The sequence below is a fragment of the Sarcophilus harrisii genome, chromosome 6 (genome assembly GCF_902635505.1).
Source record: "Sarcophilus harrisii chromosome 6, mSarHar1.11, whole genome shotgun sequence".
NCBI classification, from domain to species: domain Eukaryota; kingdom Metazoa; phylum Chordata; class Mammalia; order Dasyuromorphia; family Dasyuridae; genus Sarcophilus; species Sarcophilus harrisii.
In genome coordinates, this window is record NC_045431.1 from 76,580,381 (window position 1) to 76,603,399 (window position 23,019).

The window sequence follows — 23,019 nt, forward strand, 5'->3', positions numbered from 1 at the left end:
CCAGGTACTGTGCCAGGTGAGTGAGATACAAAGTTAGACCCAAAATACTTCTTGCTCTCAAGGAGCTTAGATTCTTTTGGGAGGATGAGAGAAAGGAAGGAATAGACTCTGGCTAGAAAGTTATTACCCTAGGTAACTGAAAATATGGTGGTATCCTTGAGAGAAATAGGGAAGAAAGGAACAAGCCTGGTTTCAAGAAAAAAATAATGAGTTTTGTTTTGAATATTCTGGATGCTTGTTGGGGATCTAGGTGGAGATGTCCAGCAGGCAATTGGGGATGGGAGACTTGGAATTAAAGAGAAAGATAAGGGCTAGATATACCCATTTGGGAGTTGTTTACATAGAAGTGGTATGTATGTGTACATTTATTAAAGGGGAGTATTTATTTAACTTTTACTAAGTGCAGGCACTGTGCTAAATGCTTTACAAATGTTTCATTTGATACTCAAAAAAAAAAAAAATAAATCCTGGAAAGTGATACAAAGGAAAAGGGACTGGATTTGAAGTCATATTCTGTACCTCATTACCTTTTTAAAAGTAACTTTAAGCAAATCACAAATTACAAATTACATTTGTAATGCCTTGTAAGAAACTAATGTAATTAGTTTCTTACAAGGCATTAGTTACGTTTAATTTTAAAGTAAATTTTAAATTAAATTAAATTAAATTAAAATTTTAAAATTTAAAACTTTTTTATTAAATTACATTTTGTAATTTAAATGAGAACTGATAAATGAGAACTCAAGAAAAATTAACCCCATGTTACAAACATATAGAGCAAGTAAAACAAATTCCTATATTGGTTATGTCCAAAAAAAACCCTTTCGATCTATACTCGAGTTCATCATCTCTCTATTAGGATATGGGTAGCATGCTCTCTAGATTTGTGGTGGGTCATTATATTGATCAGAATTCCTAATTCTTTCAAAGTTACTTGCCTTTGCATACGTTGTCATCTTGGTTCTGATTTCCTTGTATCATTCATAACAAGTTTTCTCAGGCTTCTCTGAAACAATTTCTTACAGCACAGTAGAATTCAATCACATTCACATGCTGAGACTTGTTCAACCACTCTCCAGTTGATGGGCATCCTCTCAGTTTCCAATTCTTTGCCACTACAAAAAGAGTTGCTATAATTTTTTTTGTATAGATAAATCCATTTCCTCCTTCTTTAATGTTTTTGAGATATAGATCCAATGGTACTATCATTGGGTCAAAGAAATATGCTTAGTTTAATAGCTTTTGGGGCATAGTTCCAAATTGCTTGATCTGTTTATACATCCCTTAACAGTTCATTAATGTATCTGCTTTCTCAAAGCCTCTTTAGCTTTTGTCATTTTCCTATTTGATCAACTTTACCAATTTTGTGGGTGTGAGGTGAGACCTCAGAGTTGTTTAATTATTATTTCCTCTAATTATTTAGTGATTTGGGGTTTATTTATATGGTTACTAATAATTTAGATTTCTTCCTCTAAGTACTGCCTCTTCATATTCTTTGAATATTTATCAACTGAGAAATGGTATTTTTTCCTTATAAATTTGAATTAGTTCCCTATATATCTTAGAAATAAGTTCTCTATCAGGAAACTTGCTGCAAAGAATTTTTCCCATGTACCTGCTTCTCTTCTAATGTTAGCTGCATTTTTTGTTTATTTGTTTGTACAAAAGCTTCTTAAATTTATGTCCATTTTACCTTCTGTGATCCTCTCTATTTCTTGTTTAGTCAAGAACTTTCCCCTGCTTATAGATCTTACAGGTGCTTTCTTCTTTGCTCCTCTATTTTGTTAATTTTTTCACCTTTTATGTCTTGAACTTATCTTAGTATGTGGAAAAAGATGTTGGTATATACCCAGTTTTTATAATCATTTTTGTTTGACAGGTCCCTTGGCAACCTTCTGATACCTATGGTTCCCATCTCAGAATAATGTTTTAAAATGAGTAACATAAGATATATAGGAAATCAATTATGTCGAAATACAGAGGAAACCAAATATACTGAAATACAGATTTAATATATTTCCATTCAAGTTTATAGACTCCCCTCTGTCTGTAAGTCAAGAACTTTAACTCACAGGTAAAAAATCCCTGCCAAAATCTCTCTTCTTGCTCTACATCTGTGATAAATGTATCACTCTCCAATGTCAAGACTCCATTCAAATAAGGGATGAAGATGTCAAATAGGCTTTGAGACCCTATGACATCAGTAATAGCAATTGTTCTTGTTTTTCTGGCTTCAGATCACAATCAGGACTCCTACTCAACAGCAAGTGGAAGGACCCTTTTGGATAGTCCCTCGAGGATGCTTCAGCCTTTCCTACCCAACAGAGGGAAGACACCGGGGACCTTTCCTAGCATCCCTTTGCCCGTGAGGAACACCATGCTAGCTGCCGCCCTTTTCCCGGAGTTTCTGAAAGAACTGGCAGCTTTGGCCCAGGAGCATTCAATTCTGTGCTACAAAATCCTGGGGGATTTTGAGGAATCTTATTGTTAGCACTTCTTAAAAAAACAAACAAACAAACAAAAAGAACCAACAAACAAAAAAAAAAAAAAAAAACGAGTTTGTGCAGGTTCAACAAAAAAAAAAGGTTTTAGTGTTTTGACCGATTTTTAAATACAAAGCTGCTTATAAAAATTTCTACTTTGATATTTCCTGACAATACTTGATCTGGGAGGGGAATAATCTCTATATATTCTCTCTCATCACTGGGCCTTATGATCCTATGCTTTGTTGAACTTATGTCTCATAAGGTGATGGGTTGTGAGAGGGCTTCTCATTGCTCCGCTTCTCCCTCCAATTTTTCCTTGTCAACCCTTTTTTTCCCCTCTCTTGGGTCTTTCAGCTGAGTATGCATCTGGTCTCCACTTGGACAGATATTTATTTGGGGCTGTCCTGGGAGTCCCAGGCAGGCTTCCCTCCTTTGGAATCCCTCATCACCAGGCCACCTTGACTTGCTGGTTGCCTTAATGCGGGAAATGATTCCCAACGGAACATCCCTGAGACTTAGCAGACTGCTCCTAGGGCCTTCTGTCCAAATCCTCAGGTTCTTTAGAAGGAAGAATGGAAAGAAATGGAACCCCTGGGCCTTCCTTGCATCATACTGAAATCCAGCATCTCCTTGGATATTTTAAACCCAGGACTTACTGCAAAACAAGTGTGCTATTCAATTTATTTTGCCTTAGAGTGTGGGAAGCCTCCAGCTCACAGCTGGCCTCCAGGAAAGCCAGATGCAAGGAGTGCATGGAATTTTCCCATTGGGCTGTGAGCAAGACTTAGTTTCATCAGCCTCCCCTTGCTCCCCAAAGGCAGAAGCGAGCCTTATCTGGTGAGATTTGCACAAAATAAAATATTCCTATCCAAGCGGCAACTTTGTTTTTTTAGGAGACTGATTTATTTCTCTCTTGACCAACTAAAGAAGGCCCAGCATCATTTACTCATGTCCAAAGGACAATTAGAGCTATTTTTAAAGCGCTCCCGAGAAGGAAACCTATAGACTCCAGATATTACATTGCAATTGGGGAATAGGACATTTAGCATTTGAGTGAACTAAGAGTTATCTGTAAGAACACTGGTGATTTTATACAGTTGGATGCTTTTTCTAACATGTCACTGCGCTTTGTAGAGGGAGCTGTGGGCCGTTTTACCCCCTCCAGCCTTGGAAAGGCTCATCCAGGTGAGCAGACTCAGTGCAGAGCCAAGGAGCTGCTGCTGCCTCGCTCCATCAGGAAATTCTGCTTCCCGAGTAATGGGGTTCCTTAGGAGGGACTGACGGGATGTAAGAATACATTACTGCATCCTTCCAGCTCCTCCTAGTCACCTCACTATCCTCCCAGTTCCTCAGACATGTCTTAAACCACCCCCAGAAAGGAGAGACTGAAAATAATGGGGATCAAAACATGATTCTAGACGTGAACTTTGTTTGGGATGTTGAATTTTATCCTCTCCCCTTCTCTCATTTTCCCCCCTCACCTTTCATCCTCCTCTCCTCGTTTTCAGGCAGAGCTCTCCAGGGTAGAAAAACCAATTTATAATAAGCCAGCAGTATTATGAAGGGAGGAGATCAAAAAGTCTACTCTGTTTGGGTAAGAAAAACAGATGGAGTCCCTTGGGCCAGGCCCGTCCCCATGAAGTGAGTTTCTCCAGAGACCAGTTAAGAATATAGCTTTTAAGTGCTGTTGAATCCTGATGGAAGCAGGTGAGGAGTATGGAGAAGGCACTAGCATTAGCCATTTTAAAGGTCCTGGAGTGAACAGAACATGAAGGGACGGTGTCTGTCTGCTGGAAGACTTAGGAAATTAAAGGGAATTTGACCTAGGCTAGAGCCAGGAGGCAACATGATTTAAGGGAAAGACAGCTGGATTTTGCTCCCTATGTGGACCTGGAAGAAAGTGTTTAAGCCTTTCAGAGCTCCTTCCTTACAGAAAATGGAAGTGAGGATAGACTAGATGATTTGGAAAGAAAGTCTCTTCTAATTCTAAATCTCCTGCTCCTATGACCTCTTAGGGATTATATTAAAGCCTTAATTCTGGAAGTCTCAGAAACTTTGGGAAGTCAAAGTCCCATTAATTTCTTTTCAGACTTGAAAATCTTTGCCTTAAAAAAAGCTAGGTTAGCCAGCAGTGGGGCAACCTCTGAGCATTTCAGAATGGGAAGCATCTGAAGGCCCTTACTTGTATTTTCAAACACCCAAAGGCCTCTTGTTAGAAAAAAATCTGGTTTGCACTGCAGAGAAAGCCAACCGCAGAGATACTTGTCATTTCATGGGATGATTTAGCTCTCCCTAACCAGAACCTTTGAACTTTAACTCTGTTCCACAAGTATTTCCTTCTGTTTAGACTCACCGTGTAATTAAATTGCTAATATGGCCAGCTAAAAGGATTTGCTTCTGCTCTCTGCACCATCTTTTTCAGAACGGTTACAGAAGGACTCTGTGGTTGCTCTCTTTGGGGAAGAATAAGAATTTGCTTTTATGATTCATTCCTTCTTTAGTCAGCCATCTGCTTTCTCCATCGTCGCCCCTAATGGATGAAAAGGTGAAATGCAATACTCTTTACAGGTTGCAGAAAATTCTTTAGCCTATATGTATATACTGATTGTGAGGTGGAAAATAGGACATGGCTATTTGTGAACAAATACTGTCATTCTGGGCCTGCCCCTTCACAGCTGCAGCCAGGGTTATCAGATATTAAGTTTGGGGACAAAGTGACCCCTGGAAACTAGGTCTAAATAGGAGTAGGGGGTGTATATGGTTCCTCTTGAGAATGCTCTGGAGAAGATGGTGAGGAAGTAAATAGAAAGAGGTGGGCAAGGAAAATGGGGAGTGTGTTATCACACCACAGAAGAGCAACAAAGGTTTATGGTGGCTTAATAAGGGAGCCAAGAAATTAATCCTGAAAGACCTGTGAAGTTAAGCTTAAAGGAAAGGAATCTATAGAGAACTTCAAAGATAGATCCTGATAATATAAGGTGCTAAAAGGGGTGATAATGTAGGATTCTCCTGTGCAATAATCAGGATAAAAGTAAGCATGGGGGGAAAAAAGCAAATCATTGCCTATTTTTTTTTCTAGCCCCTAGAAGCTCTCACTAAAATAAAATTGGAAAAAATTATAATTTAAAATAGAAAATAGAAAAAGAATTTGGAGGATGACCATGGAATAGGATTCTTTTGAGTTTTTAAAAATAAGGATTGTGGCCAGATTATATTAATATAGTGTGATTGTCTAGCACACGCAGAATGGCTAGGGTACACCGTGTTTCTGTTTCTCTTTCTAGCTCCTTGGCTTTCTGCATCTTCAGGGGTAAGGACGGGGAGGGTGCACTCCGGCTCAGGAGGACTAAAGCAAGCCGGAGCAATGGTCTTTCCTAGAGAAGGCCCTCCTGGCCACCCCCATTCCCCTTTTTTGTTAGCACCTGTCTTCCCAGCCCATGCTAGGTCTCCAGCTCCTGCTTCAGGCTGCTTGATTTAATCAGCCATTACCAGTGCTGTGTTTACAGAAATGGCTGTTCCCTCCAGCCGTTTGTATGAAAAATTGTATTGCAAGGATGGCTATGATTACACATGGTTGTGCATGAGCCTGGGCTCGCCTGGCAGTATTAACTGAGGCAGGGGACAGGCGGCGGGGTCAAGCACGCAGTCATAGGTCACTGATACGCCGTGCCCCCTGCTCCCAGCCCTATGGATGTCAGCCATTAGTGCGACTTTCAGCCCCGCTCTGTGCCAAATCACCAAGAACAGAGACGGACGGGAAAGGTTGAGATTCCCCCCAGCCTTAGTGAAATTACGTCGCTGAACAAACATTTCTTCGGACAAAGTAGAGTTAACTTTTTGGAATAGCCTTTCTTAAACCTAATATTCATTAGCAAAAAAGCTCTCAGAAGGGGGGAAGACTTGTATCCCAGATGATTCTGTGTCCATAAATCCTTTCTTCACTCAAGCATTTAATAGCCCATTAGTAACCAACTACTCCTTGTTCTGGAGGGCAGATTATCCTGGCAGCTCATTAACTGGGTAAACTGGGCTTTGGCCAAATGGATGGGGGTGAGGGTGGGTGGGCTCTGAGAGAGGCTCTTTGTGGACCAAAGCGGGGAGGAGCAAGAAAAGTGGATATTTCTTATGGACAGTGGCAGTTATGGGAAGATGGCCAGCACCTCTGACCCCCTGTTTCTAGGAATGAGATTTCAGCTCCAGGCTGCAATGCACCAAAAGGCATATCTTTTATGAACAGTTAACAGTCTGATGCAAGGGGAAAGAATACTGGATTTAGTGTTGGAAGGCTTGGATTCAAATCCTTTCTGTGCCACTTAATGCTCTGGGCCAATCACTTAGATTCTCTTTACTTCAGTTTCCTAATCTACAAAATGAGTGATAAGATTAGATTGTCATTTCTTCCAGCTCTTGATCATACGAAACCCTACTCAACCCCTTAAATCAAGCCCAGTGTTTAAAATTCCAGCAGTGAAGTTGGCAATCCATTCATCATCCCAGATGTCTTTTGCGGTCCCCCCAAATCTACCATCGAGAGTCAACGGTTTCTTATGTTGACAGTACTTCAGTTGGTGGTTTCCTATTATTAGCCTATTTTAATTTTTTGTACAGGTTGGTCCTTTTTCTCTCTGATTTCTATCCATCCCTTGGGGTTTTGGCCATCTGTACATTTACTATCTGGCCTTAATTCCTACTAACCTCTGACTTTTTTTTGGACTGGCTCTTCTTGAAATGGTCATGCTACGTTCTTCCTCTCAAAGGCAGAATGAGCTTAATGTTAACTCGTACTTAATTAATAAGCGGTCTCCATCAAACAATTCCCTTCCCCCCCTCCTTCCCTCACCCCATATGCCTCCTCTGTGAGTCTATGACAGTATAGTAGGATATTTCAGTTCAGACCATAAAAGCCTCCTAGAACTGAGACTGCTCTAAAGTCACATTTGTTATGTGCTTATTAGGGAATGAATGATTCTTACATTTCCTTGAATGTCCTGAAGTTAGTGATACTACTGCCTGACTTGTTAGGAGGAAACTTCTCTCCTGGGCAGGATCCCTTTTATTGAGAACTCATTTCAAAAGAGGGAGTTTGGAATTTGATGTTGCCTGCCTTGATGAATGATTTCTAGCTAAAAGTCTCTTTAACAAAGAGGTAGCAACTGATATGCCATGGTACAACTATCAATTTGACCATTTAGCACCTTTCCCCCCTTCTTTTAAATAGTATTTTATTTTTTCCAATGATATGTACAGATAATTTTTAACTTTATTTTTCTTTATAAAATTTTGCATTCCAAATTTCTTCCCTCCATCCCTCAAGATGTAAGTGATTTGGGCAATCATGTAAAACATAGTTCCATATAAGTCAGAAGAAACAGATTTAATTAAAGATAGACACACATCAATTGGGGAATGATTTATATTCTTACAAATTTCACTCACTTTTCTATATATTTGAGAAATCAGTCCTTTATCAGGCACTTGTAAAACTTGTTTCCTAACTTTCTGCTTTCATTTTAATCTTGGCTGCATTGGTTTTGTTTGTGTAAAACCTTTTTCATTTAATGTAATCAAAATTATCCATTCTGCAGTTCACAAATGTTCTCTATTTCTTATTTGGTCATAAATTCTCCCTTTCTCAATAGATCAAATAGGTAAAACTATTCCTTGCTTTCCCTGTTTGCTAATTTAGCACCTTTATTACAAAGAATAACACAAATATATCTGGCTAAAAGTCAGATGATTTTTTTGGTTAACAAAATAGTTTAGATTTGTATTTTCCATAGTCTGCTTTCTTCTGTCTTTTCTCAATACTTATTAAAAGAAATGTTATTAATTTTTTTTCTTGAGGCAGTTAGGGTTAAGTGACTTGCCCAGGGTCACCCAGTTAGGAAGTGGTATGGTAAGTGTCTGAGACCAGATTTGAACTCTTCGGACTTCAGGGCTGGTGTTCTATCCACTGGATTACCTAGCTGCCCTGGTTTAATTTTTTTTAATGGATAACTAGGTGTGGAGGCACCCACAGGCTAAGATCCTTGCCAGGAGGTTTAGGCTGCTGGATAGTTTGGGTTCAGGAATTCTGAGCTGTAGGATTAAAAACTAATTGGATGTCCTTACTAAGTTTGCCACCAGTATGGGGACTCCCTGGGAGCACTGGGATACCAGGCCAGGTAAGGATGAGGCAGGCTGGTCCAGGTTGTAGCATTGGAGCAGGTTATAATTTCCATGCCAATCAATATTGGGTTTGAGCTCATGAGTGCCTCTCTCTCTAAGAGAGAGACCCAATCTCCTCTTCCATCTCCCCTTTCCCCCCAATCAAAGGTCACTTTGTAGAATTCTTGAGCCCCTGAAGCTGGTGATAAATGCTGGAGCATGGGGGTGATATAAATGAGACTCTTAGAAAACAAGAATTACATTTTAAAGATGGTTTCCTTCCTTCCAGGTTACTCATAATAAGCCAGTTTAAAAACCTGGCTTTCAGGTAAAACCCCATCCCCACTGAAGTGGTAGAATAGGACTAGAAAGGTGGTTCTTGGGCCTGTCTTTGGCTGGCTGCACTGGCCAATTGATTTCACTTCTAGGTTTGTGCCCAGCTAAGTATTATGATTAAATGTGAGATCAATGTGAAAGATCCCTGCTAAGCAATTATTATTAAGGACAGTCGATGATTGAGGATCACCAAAATGGCACTAGTACTTTCACACAAGCCCTTTAATCTAAACCTCCCAACAATGCCGTCAGGGTAAGGAGCATGAGTATTTGTTTTACCTATTTTCACAGATGAATAAGCTCAGAGAGCTTACAGTTTATTCATTCAACAAACATTTAATAAGTGCCTTCTGTAGACCAGTGCCAGGTACCAGAGAAAAACAAAGACGCAATACTCTCTTGTCCTTGTTTATGTTCTTTTTGGGACATACAAGATCACTGGTGTCATATTCAAATCAAAACAGATCGCCACAGGTCCCACAGTGACTTAGAAAACCACAAATTAAGATCATCTGTGTTTTATTATATCTTTTGTCAAACAACTCCCAATTACATTTTAATCTGTTTCTTAGATGCTCTCTGGAGTACTGCTTCCATTTTTTTTTTTTTACCCCCATTTACAGTATTTAATTTTTCCAAATCCATGTAAAGATTGTTTTCAACAAAAAGACTTTGTGTTCCAAATTTTTCTCCTTCTCGACCCTTACCATCTTCCTTCCAAGACAGCAAGCAATGTGATGTAGGTTAAACAGGTTGTTGCTTCTACTTTTATATTGGTTAGTCTCTTTTAGCTGTTTCTGGTCTCACTGCTCTCTCCATTTATATTTACAATACGTGTATAAAATGTTCCTTATTTAAGCAAGTTTTCCTCCACTTAGTCTTATGATCACATCCCATATTTCCCTTCCTTTTGTGATGTAAGATAAACTGCCATATTCTCAGAGCACCCCACTATGCCAACTTGGGCGAGTCGTTTGAACTTGTTTTTTTACTTATAAAAATAGGTAGGGGCAGCTAGGTGGCCAGTGGAGAGAGCACTAGCCCTGGAGACAGGAGGACCCGAGTTCAGATGCGGCTTCAGACACTTGATATTTCCTAGCTATGTGACTTAACGCCAATTGCCTCTTAAAAAAAATAAAATTAAGTAGGTGGGACTAAATGAGCTCAGAAAATCCTTTCTCTTGATATTTGTGGCAGGCCCAAACAGCCAGTGATGGGTGGGCAATGGTGACTCCAAAGCTGGTGTGTAGTTTAAAGTGGGAGACTGTTCTCACAGGAGGAAAACTACATTTACTCTTGAAGCTTGGGTCTGGCCAGGATGACATGTTCTAAATCAGTCTGGGGGAAGGGCCTGTTTTTCCACATCATCTCTCTCACAGTCAGAGCACAGAGTATCAGCCACCAAACTCTACAGGTGTAGCTTCAAATGACAGATGGCAAAGACTCCACCTTAGTGCTGATTCATACATTTTAATGAGATTTTCCTTGAATAGCAAAGAAGGGTAACAAACAAAATCCACACCCATGCAAAGGATGAATTTAAAATGGAATTTTACTGAGAGCTACTAGAGGATAAAACTACTGCTTTCCCTGTGAATTTTCTGGGACCTCAAGCAAACAAATCACATTATTTTGTTGAGGGTTCAAATAAAATGTCTGTGATACTATATCTGAGTTTTTACAACTGCAATTAGATCAACACAAAGTCCGTTTGGGGAGATCTTAAAACCTGATAATAGGCAATTGTATGCAATGTAGAAGATTTGATATTTTAAAGGCCAAGTGTCTTAACTCTGACATTTTTCATTGTGAATCTTCAATCTCTAATATGGTTTACAAAGATGTTTGCTGTTTAAAAAGAAAAAAATCTTGATAGAGCTGCCATCCTAATTAAGTAATAACTTGACTTAAGTTCTGAAAAAGCCTGAAATGCCTTCGCCAAATTTTATTATCCTAGAAGTTAGGGCCTTTTCTGAAACATTGACACAAAGAGCAAAATTCTATTTGTTAGAGAAGGAAGAGGTTGCCTTCCCCTCTCATTTGTGATTCATGGAATTACAGAATCTAGAGCGAGAAAAGAGACTCAGACCTGAGTTACTTGCTTTCCTAGGGAGAGCAGAAGAAAGTAAAAATGTTTTTTTTTTTTTGTTTGTTTGTTTTCAGGGCCTTTAGTTTTCAGTGTTTAAGTAGGATACGCTGTGTGAATTTTTTTCCCCTTTTGCGTGAGGTAGAATCTTAAAATTCTAAACAGCTACTACAAGAATGAAGAGGTTCCTTGCTCATTCTTCTCTACTCATCTAATACTGAGAATACAGCCAGCATGAATCAATTCCTCTTTTTTGAAAGGTAAGGGGGTTATTTTCCACCCCTCCACTTTTTCTCAGGGAACTATCACCTCTGCTTGCAAACAAGGGGTATTTGGAAAATTGGAAAGGCAGGGGGAGAGGCTGGCAATACATTTCTCATGGTACCTAGGACAGCACTAAGAACAAAGAAGGAGGTGTCTGTATTTTAGACATCTTGTTTTTATCAAGGGCTGATGAAGTTTTGTAGCACACTAGGGCCACTGAAGGATTTTGCTTTCTTGTTTTTGTCCTGTGTGATTTCAAAACAAAATAAAACAAGACTGGTTGTCAGCTCAAAGGTTACAGATATCCAAAGGAGGCCTACTGTGCGGCGTGGATAAAATGGTGTGATTGGTCATATAACATGAATAAAAGCAAGGAGGCCTTCATGTGGATGTCAAGTTTAGTGCACGATAATTACTTTAAAAGGTCAAGGTCTCTATTTGCTAATTTAGAGTATTATGCTTTCCAGACAAAATGAGTCAACCTAATGTTACAGCTTTTTGGGGCCTTCTGCACAATATTTGAATTGTAAGTTAATTTTTTAATGTGAAGCATGAGTATATATTTTATTCATTAAAATATTTGAAAACATCTAGTTGCCTTTTTAAAAAATATGATCTCTGTTAGACTTTGTGTCCAAAGCTGTAGGCTCCTCGAATCTGCAGTGCTGAGAACCAAAGCATCCTTATTAATGGGATGATGAGTAGGTAGGGGCGATACCATCATTTCCCTGCCCCCACACCTCTCACCACAATCAGAAACTGCAGTTCCTTTTGCCTGAACCAACCAATTTTTAGTGCTAAAAATATAGTGCTTGAGTTCCTGGATTTACTTTTTTTTTCCCCTTTAAAGAGAAAAGCTGTTACATCATTTGAAATCGTTGAACCTGATTTATTTATTTCAGAATTTGAGGATCTGAGATTTTCGGCTGCTGCTACATTTCTGACTGAAACCCCAGAAGTTCCCACTGGCACAGAAACAAACACAGGAGTAAGACCTTCTGTTCTCCTGTGGAGAATTTCCTGCCCATCTTGGTCGCGGGGACCTGGTGTGGAGGGAAAGACAATTTTGTCCAGTCTAGGAGGGGTGGGAACTCTGGCGGCCAGAGCACCGTGGTGGGCCCGGTGAGCTCCTGGTTGGCTTGGGAGGCAATAAGATGCTTGAGATCAGAGCCTGTGGCCTTGAGGTCCCAGGAAAGGTGTCCGGAACACAGTCCATACCAGTTTGCTTTCCTCGTGTTCATGTTGGGGGGGGGTGGCCCCAGAGCTGCTCACTGCAGCTGCTTCTCCAGGATCTGCTTTATCCTGCCCGGATCTGCTCGTCCTTGTGTTGCCCTTCGGACCAAACCAATCAGTTTATTCACAACTTTCTGGTTTCCCTTCTTCACTGCCGTGACCTTCAAAGAAACGTAAAGAGATACAGTTAAGAGGAAAAGCAAACAGCTCTTACAGGCTGATCTGGGGGTGGGGGAGAAAGGACCCTAGGTTGAGTCTGGCGATCTTTGTAAAGAAAATCTTCAGTTCATGTCTTCTCTAGGTTCCTGCTGAAAGGAAATTTCCAAACTCTGGATTCTAATATAAATGAATGAAAAAATTAGCAAGTGAATGATGGCCTGGATCTGGGGTATTTTGGAAGCCACAACTCTCCTCCTTCACTCTAACTCCTGTAATGACAAGAGGGGGACATCCTAATGGTAATTTAGCTAAGTTCCTTTCCTAAGTATCACAAGCAACCTGGGCATCTTAAAAGGCCTCTAAGTGAGCAAGTTTCCTACGGGGAATTTAAAAAGTCTGATTCAGAGCAAAGAGAGTGAATCTCTCTAATTCCACAATCCTGGCTCTCACTGGTCACTGAAAATGCAGTCTCTGTTTAAAAAAAAAGGCAGCTCTTTCAAAGTAATTGGAGGGTGCAGGGGAGAGAAGGGAGGCCCCGAAGGCATCTCACATAACGAGTATGTGAGGCTGGAAGCTCCCTCCATGGGCTCTGACGCCTGGTCTACCTGTACTGGAGGGCTTCGGAACAAATCAGACTCTGAGTGTCTTTATCAGTGGCTGCAGATGAGGCAGGAAGATGGAGATTGCAGAAGCCCTGGTGCAAGCTCATTTTCTTTATCAAGAGCTCTTTATGGGGCTGTTAGTGTCTTCCAGCAAGCTGATGGGTAGGTGGGTACTGTTCTCTAAGGGATGATGGCAATTTTTTTTCTTCCCCACACAGAAAAATCCCTCTTGACAATATGATTAGCCTGGGGGGAGGGAGAGGCCCCACTCATTTTAGCTTGCCTATTTTGTGCTACACTCCCAGCATAAAATGACTTGGTTTTCAGCCATGCTCCTGTCAAGGATTTTCTCCATAATTTAAAAATAATTTTCCATGCTGCCTTTACAATCACTTGTGGGCTTGAAGCTGGGAGTGTCTGTGTGGCCATGTCTCCCCTCCCTCACTGCAGGACCTGCAGGCCTGCTTCCTATGATGAGGCCCTCCTCATCCTGACAGCTAGCTGGGCTGGATGGAGAGTTATTTGTGGCCTCGAGAAAGGCTGGGCCCTTAAAAGAGGTCAAAATTTCAGTTTGGCGATTTTGGTGACACTCCTATAAATAACTACTTTATGCAAATTAAATGGTGCTCAGAGGGGTGAGAATTTCTAATGAAAATAGAACTTGAATTGTCCCAAATATCAAGGAGGATATAAATACTCAAGCTGGGCCAGCTAGGCTTAGGGACGAATTTCATGCCCCTCCTGAGGGCAGAAAGGTTCTCCTGTTTTCTTTCTTTCTTTGGGTGACTTGGGTCACAAGCAGGCCTGTGGCTCATAATAGAGGTCGCTGCCTGCTGACTTTGGATGCAGATGAAAAACACTATGACTTGGAGGAAACCTCTGGCCCGCTTGATGGCAGCCCCCTCCCTCCCAGGAAAAGAATCACAAATAAAACCGCCACCTCCTGAGGATGCTTGTCCAGCACGGCCTGGCAGATCTCTTCCAGCTCCTCTTGGTTCTGGAGCAGCTCAAGCTTCTTCTCTCGAATGATCTGGCCCGGCGTCTTCCCTTTGTTGTGCCACAATTCCTCAAAGACCTAAGAACCGGAGTGGGGAGGACACAGCAAAGAATGATCTCTGGTACAAGGCAAGCTCCGGCTCCGTGGCTGCCAAGTTACAAGGGTTTGGGGAAGGGAGAGGGAGGACGAGAAAGGGCTGAACTGACACTAGAACCTTTCTTATGTGGAAGAGGAAAGAATCTGTGACAATGAAACAGAGTGACCCCTGGATCAGGACTACAATAATCTAGCTTGGAATGCTATTTCCTTGGGTGGCTCCTGAACGAGTGACATCCACCCTTTGGACCTGCCTTCCTCTGGAGATCTGACTGATCTGACATCAGTATTCTCTCCTGAACCATGAGATGAGGCTCTTCTGGGCCCTGAACAGATCTTTGCTTTTTTGATTTTCTCAGTTTTATTTTTATTAAAATAATAATTTAATTTTTTTAAACATTTAATTTTTTTTTCTATTTTTTCAAAATACAAGCAAAGGTAGTTTTCAGCATTCACCCATGCAAAACCTTGTTAGTGGGCGCCCTCCGAGAGCTTGGCTGAATGCTGCCGGAGACGCTGTTCTCTCTGGGCAGAGCCGGCGTTTCCCTGCGCTACTGTGGGAGTCATGAGGAGGCAGTCACTAGTCCCAGGACTCCTGCTGACAACCTGGAGACAGGCACACCATCAATCCGGTGAACTAATTAAATGAAATGGCAACTTTCTGTAAAGGCGAGGACCCACGCACAAGCGGCGGGAGGCAGCCAGTGGGCTGAAACCAGCTCCAGCTCTAGATAACTCCTCCTGCTGGGGAAGAGGACTTCACGAGGGCACAAAGTTATTTGGCCTCATAATGAGAACACAAAGAAAAACATAAATTAAAGCGCATAGAATCCCCAGGCCTACCTCTTTATTTATTCCTTACAGGTAGCGCTAGATCCATGCCTGACTGGGACAATTATCCATTCATGTCTGTGGGCTTTTTTTTGTGTGTGTGTATGTGTGTGTGTTCTTTCTTTTTTATTTTTTTAAATGATGTCCTTAAAAACAGGGGGTATTTGTAAGGAAGAGAGGTCTTGGGGTCTATTTTCCTCCTCCCTATTGTTCTTATACTACACGGGGGCTGCAGCAGCAGCCTTTGTTTCTCCCCATAGGCTCGCCTGCAGTCCTGATTGTATAGTTATATCATTATTACTATGGCAAGGAAGGAGATGGAAAACTCCCCGTTTCTCCTGTGACAGAGGGGGGCCAGTCAGGAGCCAGCCCCGCAAAGAGGCAGCTCTACCCAACCACCACAGTGAGCAGGTCAAGAAAAGTAAGGGGAAAGGTGCCGCTCTGAGGTTTGGCAAAGTTGCTGTGACTTGCCCACCCGCCAATGCATCCGAGCGTTCATTTGCCCAGAGTGGATGATGGAAGATGCAATAAGGAAACAGGCTAATGTCCCCGATGTCACTTTCTATAACAGATGACCTTTCTCTTTGTTCAGGGTCTAGCTCAGGTGCCACTTTTTGGGTGATCCTTGCACTGGTCGTGCAATCAGTGGCTTTATCCTCAGATTGTCCCATTCTACACTGTCAGAATACCTCCATTACTCATATCATATTTTACCTTGCACCATATGTGATGATGTCCTAAACATTAAACCTCCAATAAGTGGTAAACTCCTTTTTTAACCTAGTACATACAGTTCTTTGCATACAAGAGGTGCTGAATAAACACTTAAGAGATTTAGTATTTTGGATTCCTCCCTCCAAGTCGGGTTTGACTCTTGACCCTCCATCTTTCAACAGCCAAGCAATTGCCAAGTCTTCCTGATCTCGCCCTGATCTTGTCCCTCAGACCTGTTTCTTTTTTTCACCCAGGCCCACTGCTAGTTCAGGCTTCAGCAGGGTCTTCATCGGCCTCACTGAGCTCTGGCTCATTTGGCCTGCCTTCCCAGACTGATTTCCCATGACCCTCTCTCTCCTCCAGTGCTCCAGCCAACCTGACTTATTTGCTGTTTTCCATACACGACATTCCATCTCTAGCCTCCAGGCCTTTGTATGGGCTGTCCCCCAGGTCTGCACTGTGCTCTCTTCTAACCTTCCTCTCCCTGGCTTCCTTCAAGGCTCAGCTCAGGGTCTCCATGAGGCTCTTCCAGCTCAGGGTCTCCATGAGGCTCTTCCAGATCCCCCAAGTTTTCAGCGTCCACTCTCCATATAATCTTGTGTTTACTCTGTAAATACTTACATAGGGTGTGTGTACTGGAAAGAAAGCTAGACTTAGGAAGCCCTAGGTCTGAATCCTGCCTCTGACACTGAATAGCTGCACCAGGGCCCTCAGCCTGGAGTCAGGAAGAAATGAGTTCAAATCCAGCTTCAGACACTTACTAGCTATGTGGTCTTGTGCAGCTCACTTAACCTCTGCCTCCATTTTCTCATCTGGAAAACGGGAATAATAGCAGCATCTCCCTTTCAGGGTGTTTGTGAGGATCCAATGAGACAATTGTAAAGCACTTAAAAAGCCATGGTTTATAGCAAGTACTACGTCATTATCCTTATTAAGTCACCCTTTCCCTCTGTGCCAAATGAGGGTAATGACACTTACTTCACAGAGCTATTATGAGGTACAAATGAGAGAATATGTTTGCCAATGTTTAAACATTTGCAAATCCTTTTTTTTTTTTTTTTTTTTTTTTTGGCTGGGGCAATTGGGATTAAGTAACTTGTCCAGGGTCACACAGCCAGGAAGTGTTAAGTGTCTGAGGCCAGATTTGAACTCGGGTCCTCCTGATTTTGGGACTGGTGCTCTATCTACTGCCTCACCTGGCTGTCCCCATCATTTGCAAATCTTATAGGACCATCTCAAAATGAGGCATTACCACCATAGTTATAATCTATGTACATGTACCCCCTTGTATGGTTCATGTGTCATGGTCCCCGCCTTTGACACTCTGGTGAAACCTATCTATCCCCTTCTTAGAATACAGTTTTAAAATGCCAATTACAGAAGAATCAATTCTATTGAAAAAATGATCATTAAAATATAAAAATATAGTGTACAATATTAAAACAGTAAAATATAATTATTATAAATATGAAATATTTAAAAGCAAGTTCACAGACCCCAAGCTCTATTAGAAGCTCTTAAACAAAGGGACTGTTTTACCTTTAAATTTCACCCCAGGTGAATCTTAGGTGTCTAACATGGTACTTTGTACATAGGAAGTGCTTAATAAAGGCTTGCTGAATGAAACACAACATAGTCTATAATACTCCTTCTCCTCATAGAAGCTGGCAATACTGAAGCATGAGTAGCTGATCTTTGCCCTATCCCCCTGACTTCTTTATGTTCCGTCAGCTGGGACCTCAAGGAAGTCATCAGAAATGCCTGATGGGAAGGTATTACAGATTTATGTCTTCCTAAAGAGGTGCTGGGAAAGATGCAGGGAGATGGAAATTCACCTTTCCCAAATGACGGACAAAGTCTCAAGACAGCCACCTGCACCAAATGGGACATTTGGTTTTTCCTAATTGATATTGTGAGCTTCACAGGAAAAAGGACATAAAAAAGCCTTAAAAATAATACACTGGCGTTTAAAAAAAAAAAAAAAAAAGCAGTGCTGAGTAAAAACAGCTTTTGGCAAAGGGTTTATTTCTGCTCAATTCTGTCTGCAGAATTGCCTAAAAAAGAGATTGCTTGAGAATGTACAAGCCATAGCCCTCCTCGAGGTCTAGAAACAAAACTGAGAACAGAAGGGCACCCTCACTCCCCGCCCCACTGAGCAAGAATCCATGGCGCTCCTCTCAGAGGCAGAGCAGTTTGGCAGGAAAGGCAGGATTTGTTCTAGCCAAGGCCCGGCTTGCCAGGGAGCCTGAAAACCTGGGGGACCTCACTGGACAGCAGCCCACTCTGACCCCTGTGCAAACACATTGGATCCCAAAGCGGGGGAGCTGTTCTGAGACTATTAGAAGAACCACAACAGAACAATGAATCTGGTCCCTTGCTAAGTGCTTGGGAAATATCAGCTTGTTAAAGGGCAGAAATAAAGGGGTGAAGATACCCCACGAATACCCCAGAAAGCAAATCTATAAATCCCTCCAAGAGCGGCCAGTATGTACTATTAAAGAAGGCCTTCTATCCACCGTTCCAAGATGTCTTTGTTTGCATAATTGACAAGTCAGTTTTATAGTTCAAAATGTTGCAGTAAATGACGATAGTGACTAGTAGTTATGCTGTACCTACTATGTGCCGGCCATTGGGCTTACTAGCACTTTACAACAACAGTCTCAATTTGATCCTCACATCTAGCCTGTGATGAAGGTACTAATGTCATGCCCATAAAATACAGCCAAGGAAACCGAGGCAAACAGGCTTACAGGACGGAAGCCTGGACAGAATGCGGCTTCTAGAATCAGAGACACTGGGTTCAAATACTGCCTTTGTAGCTCTGTCCATGGTCCTCAGTCACCTATCTATAAAATAAAGGGGTTGGACTGGCTGGCCTTCGAGGTCCTTTCCATCCCCAGATCCAAGCCTCCAAAGCGGCCTCATGAGGTTCACACTCTGTCTCCTGACTGGTAGAAATCAGGAGCCCAAACCTCTGGGGAGTGGTCCACACCTCCAGGACATTGCCCCTACCCAGGGTTCTCCCTGGCTTTATTCATACTCACTCTATGTTTCAGCAGGATAAATCTCAAGCTTCTGCCTGATTACTCTGCCCAGGGGAGTGCCGCTCGGACACAATGGCCAGGAAGAGGTCTCAGGCATGGCATCGGCCTGCCCGAGAAGCGCTGGGCGGCTTGGAGGGTGGCACTGGAGCCCAGTAAATGGTAAAGAACGATGGCCAAAGTGATGGGGTGATCTGTAAGTTGGAAAGGCCTGCCTTGTACACGCTGCAGTGCATATGCCAGGGCTGACAGATGGGGGCATAAACTCAGATTTCAGATCCTGGGGGATGACAGTTACAAATCCTTCTTTGATTGCTGCCCAACTGCTTCTCCAACATAAGATTTTTAATTTTTAATTTTTTCTAAGTATATGACTTGTAAGATGGAGGGAAAATCATACAAATGACAACTACCAACACTTTAAAGCTCACAAAGCTTTTATGTGCATGATCTTAGAGCACAAGCTCCTAAAATTACAGGTCTGGTCATATCACATTCTGTCTCAAGAAATTTCCACGGCTCCCTTTCTCCTCTGGGATAAAATCCAACAGACTTTTCTGTCTGGCACTGGAAGACCTTCAGAATGGGGTTCCCTACTCTCTCTCATTAGTCCCCTTCAGAAATTTGAAGAGCCATTCTAAGTGTTGCCAGCTCAGTATCCTGTCATTTCCATCACCTTCTCTCATTGATAATTTGTATTTTCTTTAAAAGGATTTTGTATGGTTTTCTTTGTGTCTGTGCTGTTTTTCCCCCTGCTCCCTGCCCAACTCTAGGTGGGGGTCTTTGTTACTGGTTTGTTTCTCTCTTTGCAGTTAATATATGCTATATCTCCCAGCACATCAGGTTAATAAATGCTTGTCGGATGAATGAAGCCCGTTTGCCCATATCAGTTTGATACTTATTAGCCTTTAGAGTCAGAAGGGAGAGAGACATCTGTGCTGCTAACATGGCTTACTGCCTCTCCGGCTGGGAAGGGAAGCACAGTTACTGGAGACAACCTGTTATTTTCCCCTCTTTGAGAAGGAGCCTCCAAATAAGGTGAGCCCGAGCCGGAGGAGGGGTGGGACCCAGCACACCACCTGCTTCCTGCGACTGAAGGAAGGGCCCCAAATGATCCACACCTCTACGCAGTAAGATACACCCAATTTTACTGCCCCCAAATCTTTGTGTGCTGAAAGGGAAGGGGGTGGCAGCTGGAGGCTGAAACTCTCTCAATTCAGGCCCCGGGTTTGCCATTGACCCCTCTGCGGGCACACTCTGGGGACACACACAGTGTATCTCTCCTACCTACTTCTGGGCATGTACAAGCAGGGGGCACGTACACACACACGTGCCTGTCTCTTTTTAAGCATGAATTTGGCCCCAGGTCTGGAAAGTGTTTGTGGCTTAAGAGTTATAGGACTCTGAAATCATCTGGCTTTTATTAGCAGGTTAATTCTGCCACTGCTCTCTTGGGAGCCTGGCATTCGTAACCTGGCAAGGGCTGGGTTCTGAAAGCCTTGGGACTTCACATGCTGCTGAACAGGCCTGGTCTGGTCACTGGACAACAAGACTGAGAATCAGTGTGCTTTTGCCCAAAGTCACTCACTCAGCGGCTGGCCAGGACATGACTTTATCTCTCTGTATCTCTTGAAAAAATGGAAATATCTCTACTAGTCTTGCAGAAAGGCAGCTACTTCCCTAAGGTGTGGAGGTATTTAGGGTGCTCCTTGGGTACGAGCTCCCTGCAGGACAGTGCTATAAAATCAGAAGTTATAAGTAAGAATAGGAAAACAGAAGTCACAGATAGTGTCCTGGGTAGATGGGTACAGGGACAGCTGAGCCTGCTCCTAGGGACCAAGAGGGCTGAGGATGCCCCTTGCCTTAAGCTCTTAGGACTGGTAAGTCAAGTCCCCCAGAAGGAATCACACAAGGCCCCTCAGCCTTGCTGCTTCCAGGCCTCATGTGGATTCAGAGCTGGCCCAGGAGACCATTGTGACCTCTCGCATCCCAGCAGTGGAGATCGGGGCCCAACAAGACGTGGTCAATTTTAGACAGGGAAGGACCAAGAGCTGGGATCCAAACCTAGAGCTCTTGTCCCTAATGATGCATGCACACACACACACACACACACAACCAGCTTATACGTGTTACTAGGGAGAGCAAACATGCACAAGGTAATTTGGAGGCCAAAGGTTGCAAAAAGAGGGGATCAGGGAGTCCTGCAGCAGCGGGACCTGAAGTAGGCCTTAAAAGCAACTAGGGATGGGAGAAGGTAAAGAAATGCATCACAGGCCGGGGTGCAACTGGAGGTAGGGCATGGCAGCATGGATTTGGGGAGCAAGACCAGTGTGGTAGAAACAGAGCAGGGAAGGACCATGAAAAGGAACACCTGGGAAGGGGAGGAGAAATCGGCAGAGAAGGCTCTGAATGCCATGAGAAAGCCGATATAAAAGGCTACAGAAAAAACTCAAAGTTCTTTATGTGTCAGTTATTGCTAGTTTTTTTCCCTAGAAACAATGTGAGAGCCACCCAAGATCTTTGAATAGGAGAATGAGAAGAGAAAACTTCTGTCCTTGGAATAGGGATTTGGCAGCGGTGTGGAGGAGGGAGCACGTGGAGGGGATGACATTGTTTTAGTGCGGGGAGGAGATGGGACTCAACTGCAGTTCTGGTCAGATAGGTGGAGTGGAGCAAAAGGATTTGAGAGGGGATGTGCAGGCAGAAGGAGGGGAAGTGAGAAGTGGAGGACAAGAGAGGACGGAAGAAAGACAGAGAGAGAGAGAGAGAGAGAGGAGGAGGGAGGGAGAGAAAGAGAGAGAGAAGGAGGGAGGGAGGGAAAGGAGGAGGAGGAGGGAGAGATAGAGATAGAGAGAGGAGAGAGGAGGGAGGGAGAGGGAGAAAGACAGAAAGAAAGGCGGGAGGGGAGACTGGGATTCTGACCAGGAGGCTCTGAACCTGCTTCCAGCCCTTGCTGTCCAAGGAATCACTGCTAGCTTGCTAGCATGGGCTGGACAAGGCTTTCCTGTTTGGCCATAGAAGGTTCTGGGTTCCGGCCCTACCAGATGTCACATCAGTAGGGCAGGGCAGACCCCATGTGGCTCCAGCCTCCTGATGCCCTCCCATTTGGGGCTCTTTATTGTGGTTTCGGTGCTTTCTCATAACCTTAGAAATCACTCCCAACTTATTTAAAAATTAAGGACGCAGATGCAATCCAACATCTCTATCTGCACATCTGTTGAAACTCAGGCTGTCAGCCTTCCATCACTTCTTGTTGTAACTGTCTCCCCTGGTACCGTTAGATTTTGGAGGGGGGAAATTTCCTCCTCCTCCTCCCCTCCTCCTCCCCCTGCAACGCTACAATTCATCTGCTCTTGTGTATATATAGCTTCTGCTGCCCCCAGGCCATCTACTATCTCTCCCTACTGCTGAGAATGGTTATAAACATTTGTTATTCTTCTGACACCCAGGCAGCCAAAATACTTTTCTAAATGTGGCACGGTCCCTGTTGTTCGACAGCATCACTCGGCGGTGGGTAAACGGGGCCTTTATTAGGCTGCGCTTCCATTTTCACAACGCAGAGGACAACGCACACTCTATGGTTGCTAGTAATTAGCCAGAAGGAGGAAGAAGCCTTTCTAGAGCATCACTGCTTTGTAACCTGCTCCAATCATTGGTGCATATAAATATTAAATGCAAAAAGCTCCATTAAAATAACATTAGGACTCTGATTGAAACCTCAGGAGCAGAGGAGTTTGAAGGTGGGAGCGGGGAAGTCGCCTCCACGCCTCTGTGGACCTCTATGGAATTTCAGAGGACTGGGGGGTGGTCTGAATGCCCCCCTCCCTGTAAGAAGGCTATCAGCTCAGCTCCCTTTCTCCCCAGTGGTTGGGTCTCACCCTTTGTTGCAGGGAGGACTGACTTGCCCAGGACATCCCTCAGTGCTCCTGCAGAAGGAGGGCAGGATGCCGGGAAGGCTGTCAAATGGGTCAGGGGAGCAGTGGAGAGTCTGTCACTGGCCTCCTAGGACACTACTGGTGGCATCTGT

At 43.1% G+C, this 23,019-nt stretch overlaps 2 protein-coding genes across 4 annotated transcripts in view; one reads left to right on the forward strand and one right to left on the reverse strand.

Moving 5' to 3' along the window:
* FAM160A1 (family with sequence similarity 160 member A1) overlaps positions 1 to 2,632 on the forward strand; it is a 360,515-nt gene extending 357,883 nt beyond the window's left edge. For both annotated transcript variants that reach the window (XM_023505946.2, XM_023505947.2), the window contains one exon: positions 2,238 to 2,632. In XM_023505946.2, coding sequence (XP_023361714.1) covers positions 2,238 to 2,491 — 254 coding nt within the window. In that variant the 3' untranslated portion in view covers positions 2,492 to 2,632. The remainder of the gene's footprint in view (positions 1 to 2,237) is intronic.
* Positions 2,633 to 10,769: 8,137 nt separating this feature from the next.
* The window catches only part of GATB (glutamyl-tRNA amidotransferase subunit B), a 104,283-nt gene continuing 92,033 nt past the window's right edge, over positions 10,770 to 23,019 (reverse strand). For both annotated transcript variants that reach the window (XM_031942869.1, XM_012552170.3), the window contains 2 exons: positions 14,254 to 14,388; positions 10,770 to 12,713 (listed from right to left, as the gene is read on the reverse strand). In XM_031942869.1, the coding sequence (XP_031798729.1) occupies positions 12,588 to 12,713; positions 14,254 to 14,388 (261 nt within the window). In that variant the 3' untranslated portion in view covers positions 10,770 to 12,587. The remainder of the gene's footprint in view (positions 12,714 to 14,253; positions 14,389 to 23,019) is intronic.